The sequence below is a fragment of the Delphinapterus leucas genome, chromosome 9 (genome assembly GCF_059928025.1).
Source record: "Delphinapterus leucas isolate spDelLeu-1000000601 "Yukka" chromosome 9, BTC_Dleu_Yukka2, whole genome shotgun sequence".
NCBI classification, from domain to species: Eukaryota; Metazoa; Chordata; class Mammalia; order Artiodactyla; family Monodontidae; genus Delphinapterus; species Delphinapterus leucas.
In genome coordinates, this window is record NC_143137.1 from 29,479,011 (window position 1) to 29,490,825 (window position 11,815).

Sequence of the window (11,815 nt, forward strand, 5' to 3'; positions counted from 1 at the left end):
CAGTTCCAGTCAATCGGGAGGAGGAGGAAGTAGGAAGGAGAACGTCCAGTGCATGAAGCTCTGCCCTCAGCTCCTCTGCTCACATTCTCTTGGCTCACATGTCTGTGCTTAGCTGCAAGGGAAGCTGGGAAATGTGGTCTCTGGCTAGGAGGCTGTGTTCCCCTAGAAAATGCTACCTACCGTGCAGAGTAGAGAACAGCCTAGAGCAGGTGGGGGGACTGTCAGTTTACAGGTGTTATCAGTGTGTATGAGGCAATACATGCACAGGAGGAGGTAAGACCACACAAAGAGATGGCGTAAGGTATGCAGCAGAGGACAGAAGTTGGGAAATGGAAACCCATAAGGGCAGTGGAGAAGGCACCTATTGTAGGTAGAGAAGAAATGGAAAGCAGTGTCCTGAAAGTCAAAGAAGGAGAGGATTCTAAGAATGAGTTTTCCTTAGTGAGGAAACGTGGTTCAGATGTTAAGGCTAGGTTCCAAAACTAGACTCTTTGGGTTAAACCTTCCCTCTACTCCTTATTAGCTGTGTGACCTGGGGCAAGTTTTAAACCTCTCTGTGCTTCATTTTTATTACCTGTAAAGTGAGGATAACCAGAGTACCCATCTCAAGTTGTTTGGTGAGTGAATTAGCATGTTTACAACCCTTAGAATAGTGCGGGTTTGTAGTATCTACTACAGTAATAGCTGAGAGTCAAAGTAAATTAGGGATTGAAAAGTACACATTGGATTTTTCAAATAGGAGACACATACACAACTCTGTGAGCAAGCATTTTATATACATTACATCATTTCAGCCCTAAAACATTTCTGTGAAGGTACAGTATTATTATTTCCATTTTACAGATGAGAAATGTGGGGCACAAAGAGGCTCGGTGACCTAGTCCAATTTCATAGAGCTAGTAAGTGTCTAAACTCAGATCTATTTGATTCCAAAGCCCATACTTGAGTTAGGCACTAAAATTTCAAGATGTGGAGTACATGGTGAGGAGAAGGCTGAGTGTTTATAGATTTTTTTTCACTTCCAAACCTCAATTTTCTTGTCTATTAAATGAGATAATAATAGTACCTACCTCATTATGGTTTTATAAAAATAAATAGAGCTACTTAAGAAACCCTTAGCAAACCACTAGGCACATAATAAACAAAAATCTTCAATGCGTGGTGGTAGCTAATGACAATAACAGGAACTTGTTAACATATTTATTAGAGTAAATAGAAAAATTAGTGATCTATGATTAGATTTTTAACTAACCAAATTGCCCAGAATTTTGCTAGTAATACAGGAAAATACTCATTTTCTAGTTCTATTTGTGTTGGTTGAAGGTAGAATTTAGGTCAGAGTTTTGGGGACTTCATGTGGTTTCCCACTTGTGCTTGTTTTCACACCTTCCCACGTCTTAAGGACAAATATTTAGGGGACAGAAGGGCCCAGTGAGAGACGTCTGATGAGGGCTTTGTACATGTTCTGCTCAGTGAGACAGGGAATGCCTGCCCCTGGACCTCACCTCCCTAGGGAGAATACCACCTTCTGAGTTTGCTGAAGCTAGTTTCTTTATAACCACATATCTGGTGAAAATGATAAATGTTCAATAAACACAGTCATCTCAACTTGAGGATTGTGCTTCTCTAATGGGCAACTTGTGAGGATTAAATGAGATGTGAGGGCCTGCTGTTTTTTCAGATACATGAAGACTTTTTCTACTGCATGTCCTATGTATGGGTTTGGCTAACTTTATTCTTAAGAGAACAGAAAATCCTGTAGTAAATTTTATTACTTGCTGTTGAATTTTATTTTTTAAGGAAGGATTTATTTCCCTGCAGAGCTTATGATTATCAGTGGAGAACTTTTGTTCCAACCTCTTTAAAGCTCATGAACTCATGAACTGCTATCACTCAGCTTTCAATTTTAAAATAAATAGGTCTGAATATTATATATTTGTACCTGGTAATTAACACGTCGTTTCAAACTTGGGAGTTATGTTTATTATGAAAAATCAACAACAGGAATATCAATACTGGCATGTATTGGCACCTAGATTTTATTTATACTTTATCTTCATAAGCACATTAGAGGTCTGCCTAATTTTTTGATGTGGCTTGTGAATATTGAGTACCGAAAAGCCACGGGGGTTCTTCTAATTTTAGAAACTCATTTTGGAGACAGATCAGAGAATAATTTCAAGTGTATAATTTCCTCAAGTGAAATGAGGCATCCTGACATGCCTTCAAATAGATTCCAGGAAATATGGGGTTTAGTGATTTTTCTCTGATAAAAAGGTAGTGTTGTTATTTACAGTCGACCAGAATTTTAATATTGCAGCAAGTAAAGTAGACTAGCTAACTTGTCTTATTCATACCTTTGAATTATCTGAGGTTATTAATGTGGCTTTATCTAGGAAGAAAACATATTCAGGATAAATCACCTCAGAGTATTTTATTTTGAGAAAAGCAAATAAATGCAATTCTGTTCCTTCCTATTTTGAATAAAAAAACCTTTGTGAAATGGAATGCAGTTTTGAACTCTAACATTTCTATTTCCCCTTTTGACCCACTCAACAGAAATGTTTGTTTATGCAACTAAATATCTATGAACAGTACAATAGATTACAGAGACATATTTCCATTTTTTCTTCTCTAGACTTAGTGTCTTGCTTTTCAACAAAAACTTCCGAGTTTACACTGAAAAAGTGTAAACCTTATGCGTGATTATTTGACTGGCTCAGAATAAGCTCACAACTTGTGTTCAGACTGAATTACTTCAAAGAGGGTGATGCAGAATGGACAGTAAACCCTGGAGCTGCTTCTACGAAGAATTTAAAGAGTGGCTGAGGCAGACAATTATTTTATACACAGAAATCTGGAAAAATACTGTCTTCTCAGGAAGAGGAATATTCTTTTGGAAAGTTAATCCTTAACTTTAAGTAATTGTGTAAATAGTTCATTGGAATTCAGCATGATACCTAGTATGCTGCAAGTTTCTACAATGCCTCCTAAGTTACCAAAGAAATATCAAATTGTGTGCCATGTAGAGAGATTTGTGCTTTTATTTATATATTTATACTTTGTATCTGTTTTTATTAAAGGATTTAATGCAACATACAACAAAAGGATACAATGGATGAATAATACAAATAAGTAGCATTGGATAAGATAAATAAGTACTAGGGATGTAATGTACCACGTGATTAATATAATTAACGCTGCTGTGTGCTATGTATGAAAGTTGTGACGAGAGTAATCCTAAGGGTTCTCATCACAAGGAAAAAATGTTTCCTCTTTTTCTTTTATTTTGTATCTATATGAGATGATGGATGCTCACTAAACTTATTGTGATAATCATTTCATGATATATGTAAATCAAATTATTATGCTGTACACCCTAAACTTATACAGTGCTGTGTGTCAATTATAGCTTGATAAAACTGGAAGGGAAAGCTACATAAATAGCAATGGAAAGTCAGGATTAAGGAAAGAGTAGCTAGATATGCTTAATGTGAAGGCAAATGGGATAACTGTGGTTGACTTTCGTATTTGCCCCTGAGCTTTCTGAAAGCCCAGGTGAAATGACACATAATCACCTGTACCATTTTAATGTTTGGAGGGCAAGTATTCTAATTTTTCAAAGGGAGCAAAATCCAAAAGTATTTTTTTCAAGTGGGATTTTATATCTACTACTCTAAGTTATCTAGGAAAATATCTTCAATATTATTTTTCACAAATTTTGTAGAGAAATTTCTTATGGTGTTCTTCAGTAACATTAAAATACGCTTCAGTGGAAAATAATATGCAGGGGCACAGGTTAATACATTGCAGCGTGGCAGAATTTGGTGGTCTGATTTGACATTTGGATACAATTTAGAGTACCTAGAGACATCAATTGATTTCATTTATTTTAAATAATCTGTAGATAACACCTCTTTCTGAGGACTTCCTGATAGAGAATAATAAAATATAATGTAATGAATTCCGATAACAAACCTAGTACTAAACTAAATACTAAAATTCTGTCTTGTTTGGGGGTTATCTTTGTAAACTAAATGAGGAAGTAATAAGACTGACTTATTTATAAAAACTGAGGAGTCTCACTAGAACCTTTGCTTTGAATAAACGACCCTTGCCCACCTCAACAGGGAGACAATCTTCGGGCCCAGCGATCTCTAAGGAGGCCAGGTCCTGACCGAGCAATATTGATACAATCCCATGTCCACTCTTCTGGTGGAACTGAAAAGCTTTTTTCACTGGCATCCAAACCCATTCACAACAGACTGGATTGTCTTAATATTTCATTGCATTTTCTAGTTTTTTAGAGTTAGAAATCAGTTTTATTTTCAAAGGAACATTGACAAAATCAACACCATCCAGAAAGAAATCATCAGGATGATGAAGTGTCTATATTTGGAAAACATGACAGAGCTATAGGAATATTTAGCCTAGGGAAGCGAGTGGTTAAAGGGAAAGTGATGATACTTCAAATATGGCTCTCTACCTTATGGAAAACAAGTCACAAGAGCAGAATTAGGACTACTGCATCCTTATTAGGAAGACAGTTTTCAACAGGGAAATGCTTGTTAAGAATTAGTGTTGTCCACGTGTGGAAAGGGCTGTCTAGTGGAGCAGGGAGTCCTTTTCTTTAGAAGAGCTTTTTTTTTTTTGATGGCTTTTGTGTGTGTGTGTGTGTGTGTGTGTGTGTGTGTGTGCCATACATTTTTGTTTCTTTGCATGTGTTATAATTCTTGTTGTTGTTGATAACTGGACATTTAAAATAATATAATGTGGCAACTTTGGAAATCAGATTCTCCCCCCTCCCCAAAGTTTGTTGTTTGTGTTTGTTCATTAATTACTTTTCTGAACTAATTCTGTAAAGTCTGTACTCGCTGTCCTGTGTGGCCACTGAAATCTTGGCTCACTCAGCTTAGTGGTCACTTAATGAATGAACTGAAGTTTCCTTTAGATACCTAGAACCAGTAAGTCTCCCAGCCTTTGCCAAGGGTGTACAGAGCCTCAAGGTTAACCAGAAGTGAGATCTTAAGGCCTTTTTAGGTCTTTCCTGAGCTTGTGCACAGCCCTGGGCTTGAGCAGAGCTCTACTCACATGTGTAACTTTCTAGATCCCCACAAATATGTTAGAGCTCTGCCAAACCCCCTATGGATTTCACATTCTCCAGTTTTTCCTTTTAAACTTTTGACTAGCCCATTGTGTGCAACTGTTATCCACTACCTCAGGCAGCCTCAGTGTTGAACAGTTACCTCTAAATGCTTTTGACAACTATTCCCAGGGGAAAAGGCTGTCGCCCTGGTTGAGCTGCAAGTCGAGTCAAATAAAGACAGCCTTGCAAGTGAGCTCTTCCAGGGAACCACCAGATAGGACAAATAATGACAATTCTCTGAGAATGGGGCTTTGAAGGAGCTCCAACCCTATTCTGTTGCCTTTGGTGGCTGCCAGACCACGGGTTTTTACCATAATCGTCGGCTGTTGGTTTTCAAGGCTCCTGCAGAGCTGGGGAGGGGAGATGGGAATAAGGCAAATTAAAATGCCACAAAGCTTTTTGTTCTTACTGAGGTGCAGGTGCTTTTCTTGAATAAATGCTCCCCAGATTGCTGCAAGTGTTTGGTTAATATCCAGAGTTCTAAAAAAGTTGATTCTCAGAATTTTTGCTAGTGCTTTCATTGTTTACGTAGGGGAGAGACTATTTCATTGTTTATGTAGGGGAGAGACTATTCAGAGACTATTCTCTGCCCGTTTTGTGGATGGCACTGTAGAAGTGCTTTTTAGCCATATTTTTACAAGTTAGAAAGTTGAATTATTGACTTCCAAGTTCCCCTCCCACTCTAGAACATTCGGTGTTATCTAATATATCACATTCCCAAACCATCCTAGTGATATTATTTACTGTACCTTTTTTTTTGGGTAAATGTGATTGTTTAAAATAAAATTGAAAGAGACTTTACCTGATGCTAAAATATGAAACACAGTAGACTGTAGCTAGTTATCAATCTCTGCTTTGTTTTAGTCACAGATTAAAAAAAAATATTACCTTTTCTGCACATTCAGCTTAGAGTGAATTAGTCTAAAGGGGTGGGAGATCTTATACCAATAGGAAGAACTATATGGGTAAAATTTAAGCACCAGGGACTACTGAAAAGGTGGAAATCAAACAATAATTGACTTACAGCATTTCACAGGGTTGAATCATTAGCATATGTATTTCGTGAGTAGTTTAGCTTTAATTGTGGAATTTATTTTTATTACCAACATATTGGTATGTGCATGCTGATTCTTTATCCATTAAAGAACCAACTCTGTAATAAATACTGAAAACATAGTTAAGGAATCAACTAAACAATGCAAAGCCATTTTATATCAATTTCTTTAAAGACGGATTTGATGATCTGGTGCTGCATTACTTAGCAATGATGTTAAATGATAAGTTAATATAAATTAATTTCCCAAATGTCTGAAGCTAAACCCTTTTAATTAAGTATTTTGGGTTGTCTCTTTTCAAACCATGTTAAAGATTTCTCTGCTTCATGACGAGGCTCATGATCCATCATCTCAGTGGCAAAAATCATTTTGGATAGTTACATCGCTGTCTTGAGAAACAGTGACCGCCACCTTGGCTCTTGTGGGCAAGGACTGTTCATTAATACTCGGCGGTGACACAGTGCTGTGCTTTTGGTACTTTATACTCTAAAAAGGTGTTGTACTCCTTCTTGTCCATTAATACCTGCTTTTCATAGATTTTGCCTCTCTTTTAATTTGTGCTTTCTGATCTTCTGTGGGCTGACGTACCAGTTACATCTGATTCCTACTGAGCTCTTACCATATGTGAGATCACATTCTAAATGTTTAAATGTGCTTGTTCATTGAATTCTCCCAACATCCCAAGCAGGTAGGCACTATTATCATTCATGTTTTCAGATGAGAAAACTGAAGCACAGAGAGATTAAGTAATATTCCCAAAGTCACATAGTTTATAAGTAGCAGAGGAGGGATCTGAATTCACAATTCTGACTCTGCAGATCAGGATCTATATGGTGTCCTGTAAGGATGCTTGCTGGAATTACACATAAGCATAAGAGTGAATGGGGTCTGATAGACTACCTGAGTGGAACTCTTTGAAAAATATTTGAATTTCGGAGATTGTGACATCTATTTTGGTTTCCCACAGTGTGTGTGTGTGTGTGTGTGTGTGTGTGCGCGCGCGTGCGCGCATGTGCGTGTGCACCCATGCACACACGTGTGTGTGTATTAAATAGGTATGAAGACCAGAGAAGTGATTTTATTAAACCAGTGTTAAGTAGTATTAATTATAAATATTTTAACTTCCTTTTTGGTGAAACTGATGAAACTTTACTAATGTTTTGCTGTTAATTTGCATTACATAGTATACCAAAAAGGTAGTTATTGAAATGGGTGTGTGACTAATTCTACATGATTTTTATTTCTTGAGAGTAATGGCTTATTAGGGTACACTTACTGACCAGTGTCTTTGGAAATCTAAGAATTACATATTATTCATTCCTCTCCTCCAGTATAATGCACAAATTAGCAACTGATTCAATAGTCTTGCTTTCCTTGATTTAGTTACTTATGGAATCTGGGGAATAAAACAAGAAGGCAGTTATTTTAATAATTATCAGTTTCCTTTTATTCATGTGACTGCCTCAGCAGGGTAAGCACTGAGTCACTTTTACCCCAAACTCAGAATAAAAGCTTGAAAAAGTCGAGTTCTTGTTGGGAGATAATTTTCCATCGGTCTCTTGCATTTCTGTGTGTCTTACAAGTAGAGACACTGGCTGCCTTTGTTCTGGACTGTCTTTTCAAGGGTGTTTGCATAGAAAAGAGCCTTGAAGATAGACGGTGTCTCCCTTCAGAGAAGAGGGCAGGTTTGTTTACTGTCTAGTATAATGAAGATAATGTCTCTCTCCAATATGAGGGGCAGGTGCACTTACTGCCCATTATAAAATATTAGGGCTCCCTAAGCTTGGGGTTCCTTTCCCATAATGTAATCCTCTGTGTGTGCAGGCATCATCTGGCCTTCTTCTTGTTGCCCTTGGGACATGAGGAACTGGCATGTACCCTGGCTATTGCTATTGCTATAAGTAATAAAGCCCTTTGTCTCGTCTTCTGCAGCATCCATGAAACTGTGGCAGGCTAATTTGTTATCATCCAAATAGAGAAAAATCTCAGAATCTTCAAAGTTCGTGAATTTTATAATTTTAACTTTTTCTAGATTTTTCACTTTAATTTAGAATCAGCTTCCCTTTTGAAGGGTGAATTATCTTTTTTATGCTGTGGGCTCACTAGAGACAGGGCAAGTAGCCTATGCATTGGTCACCTAATATGTAACTTATGACAATTGTTAGACCCATTCTACCTTCTTTTCTTTGCTTCCTCCTGCCCCCCATTTTCCTCAGTTATGGCTCTTCTTTCTCTTACTTTTTTTCCCCTCCTCTCCTCTTCTTTCAGAATTCTCTTCTATATCTACCATAGGCACTCCTTAGCCTTTGTAGTTAAAACTAAGCACAAACAGAAACCTTGCTAATCTTTTGAAGTCAGCTGTCTCTAGCCTGAAGGGGAGATTTCAAACCCCTACCTGGTAGAATTAAAACTTGATGTCATGATAGAAATTCCCCCATGTGTACTTCTGCTACAGGCAGTGGACAGAAGTGTGTGCACACACGTGCAGTAGGAGGAAGGCAACAGATTGATTTCCATTCACTGGCAAGTTTCAGCAACAGACTGGGGAAACATTCTTGATCTTTAAGGAAAAATCTCTGACCAAATGAGCCGTAATCAAACAGTGAATACAAATAATAATAATAATGACACATTATTTTCAAAAATTTCAGATCGGTCTGTATCAGGGGGTCAGCCATCTATATGGCCTAAACCCCAAATCTGGCCTACTGTCTTTTTATCTGTGAAGTTTCATTGGAACCCAGGCTCATCCATCCATTTACATACTGTCTATAGCTGTGTCCTGTTACAGTGGCAGAGACAAGTGATAGCAGTAGAGACCGTGTGACCTGCACAGCCTAAACGATTTTCTGTCTGGCCCTTTACAAAAAGAAGTTTGCCAAGCCCTGCTCTAGATGTTGTATTTTATACCAGTCTCAATTTCAGATTGTGGGGAAGCCAGCAGAAGGAGTAGACTCTTCAGAATCACATGGGCAGGCTTTTCAAAGAGTGCACACCTCTATCTCTCCTCCAGCTGCTCATAGGGGTTCCCTGTTGAGAGTCACTGTCTCCAAGTTTATAACTCAAGTCATTTGGTTCCACTAACTGATACAGATGACTTGCTTTCACTATTTTGACCCACTGTAACACATCCAAAGTAACATTGACTGTGTTATTTCTTTTACAGGGTTGTGGGAAGAAGATGTATTCTTTTTTGAGAGGAACCAAACAACTGCAGGTGCTCAGGTTTCTGGGGATCTCCATTGGAGTGACACAGATCCTGGCCATGATTCTCACCATTACTCTCCTCTGGGCTCTCTACTATGATAGAAGGGAGCCTGGGACAGACCAAATGACGGCCCTGAAGAATGACACCACTCAGCATCTGCCTTGCCACTCAGTGGAACTGTTGAAACCAAGCCTGTCAAGGATCTTTGAACACACATCCATGGCAAACAGCTTCAACACACACTTTGAGATGGAGGAATTATAAAGACTGTCAAAGAAGAAAACCACAAATTTATTTTATTGGACTTGTGAATTTTTTGAGCACACACTTAACTGTTTCAGAAGTGTGTAGAAATAAAAATGTTGCCATAAAAGGATACCCAAGCACATAATGTTCCAGCCTTTAAAAGAAAGTGGGAAAAGTATATATATTATAAGGCACCACCTGGACAATAGTTGATGCCCTTTATAATGCTGAGGACTGATCTAATACCCACTTTATAGCCTGTGTAAGATTTTTACTGGACACAGTTATGCTTTGAGGTTTATGCTTTGGCATAGTTCGACCAGCATTTCTGCATCCATGTAAATGAGCCATGCTATTGTGGGATTGGAGCTACAGTAAATTTGATTCACTTCCATAAGCTTGCTAGTATATAAAGTTCCAAATAACTGCTAACATAGGAAGTTAGACAGTACTAATGACTTTTATTACTTGATATATTCTTTTGAGGGTAAATAGGCTATACATAAGTACACTCTGAAGATTGGTGACTACCTAAACGTGATTTTTGCTGGTTAATAAAAATATTCTTACTACTTACAAGAGCAAACTTAAACATTGTCTTAAATTGATCAGGGATATATGTGTATATGAGTCTGTGTTAAGTCTGTATAATTCAGTAGATTTCAGTTCTTATAACTTTAAGCATAACAATTGTGAAATGGATACATTTGTCCTGTATAGAAGCATTGTTTTTAACCTTCCCTGTTAATAGAGCTTTAAAATTCTGTCTTGGGTTTATATTACATACATAACTATTAATTTAAATACTTAACCACTAATTTTGAAAAATGACTAGTGTGATACAAAGGAATCATTATAATTCAGAATGTAGCCTGGTCTCTAGGAAGTATTAAAAAAAAGTTTACATATAACTTAGTTCATTCAGCAAAGACCTGGATATTATCTTTCTGCCAAACTGAGACTCTTTTTGACACTAAACACTTTGTAAAGGAACTTATCTTTGCTTTCTCCAAACAAGAAGTGGCAGTCTCCAAGTCTCAATATAATTCTACGGAGAATAGTTTTCCTTTTCCCCAGCAAAAAGTTGAGAGAATCATAAAAATAAGTGACAATTTAGCTAGAGATTTTCTTTGCCTTATTTCACTGATTAAGATACTATGGTGAATTACACAGATTATTAAATTTTTTATAAGAGTAAACTATATTTATTTGAAATGGGAAAAGTGCATTTTACTGTATTTTGTGTATTATGTTTATTTCTCAGAAAATGGAAAGAAAATTAAAACGTGTCAATAAATATTTTCTAAAGAGTAAAAATTTGTGTCTAATTTTTATACATTGTAAGCACTTTCACCGTTCAAAAATATTAGCAAGGGGAAAAATATGAGAAGAAATGATTGAATAAAGTAATAATAACTATTTCCAAAATCCAAAAGTAATCTATAAGAGTATGTGCCTTGGGCTTCCCTGGTGGCGCAGTGGTTGAGAGTCCACCTGCCGATGCAGGGGACACGGGTTCGTGCCCCGGCCTGGGAGGACCCTACATGCCGCGGAGTGGCTAGGCCCGTGAGCCATGGCCGCTGAGCCTGCGCGTCCGCAACCTGTGCTCTGCAACGGGAGAGGCCACAACAGTGAGAGACCCGCGTACAGAAAAAAAAGAGTATGTGCCTTCACTGAGAAATGACAAAAAAGTGCCCATTTACACTTCAAGTTTGGTTTTTGAGTTGATTGATAATGTAGCTGTCTGATACAATATAAACATATGCCCATTTAGGTCAATTTATATTCTCAATGTTTTCATATCCCAGTTTCTTAAAGTAATTTTTAAAAGAAAATGAGTCTAAGGAATACAATATTTGAAATCAACTGCTAGATTTCATCTCTTCCATAATTTAAATAAAAATTGAGTAGATAACTTGCTCAGTCAGAACCAAAAGCATCTCTTTTTCTAATTTCCTTAACAACTCAACTTCCCATAATTTTGCTAAAATGCCCAAGTAATTGACAGCTGTGAGTATTATTTGAATTATTTGAATAATTAGTCAACTTTGGCTGCTTCTCTTTTGACATATAGTCACAGAAAGAACAAGCATATATTGTATTGAGCTCAGTTAAAAAAAAAAAAAGCCCAAATTATAAATAATGTCTACATTTAAAAAT

The 11,815-nt window shown here is 37.2% G+C and overlaps 1 protein-coding gene across 1 annotated transcript in view; it reads left to right on the forward strand.

The window, feature by feature from the left end:
* The window catches only part of TSPAN12 (tetraspanin 12), a 65,460-nt gene extending 54,512 nt beyond the window's left edge, over positions 1-10,948 (forward strand). Inside the window, exon 8 of the mRNA XM_089917466.1 lies at positions 9,368-10,948. Coding sequence (XP_089773592.1) covers positions 9,368-9,673 — 306 coding nt within the window. The 3' untranslated portion in view covers positions 9,674-10,948. The remainder of the gene's footprint in view (positions 1-9,367) is intronic.
* Positions 10,949-11,815: the final 867 nt, after the last annotated feature.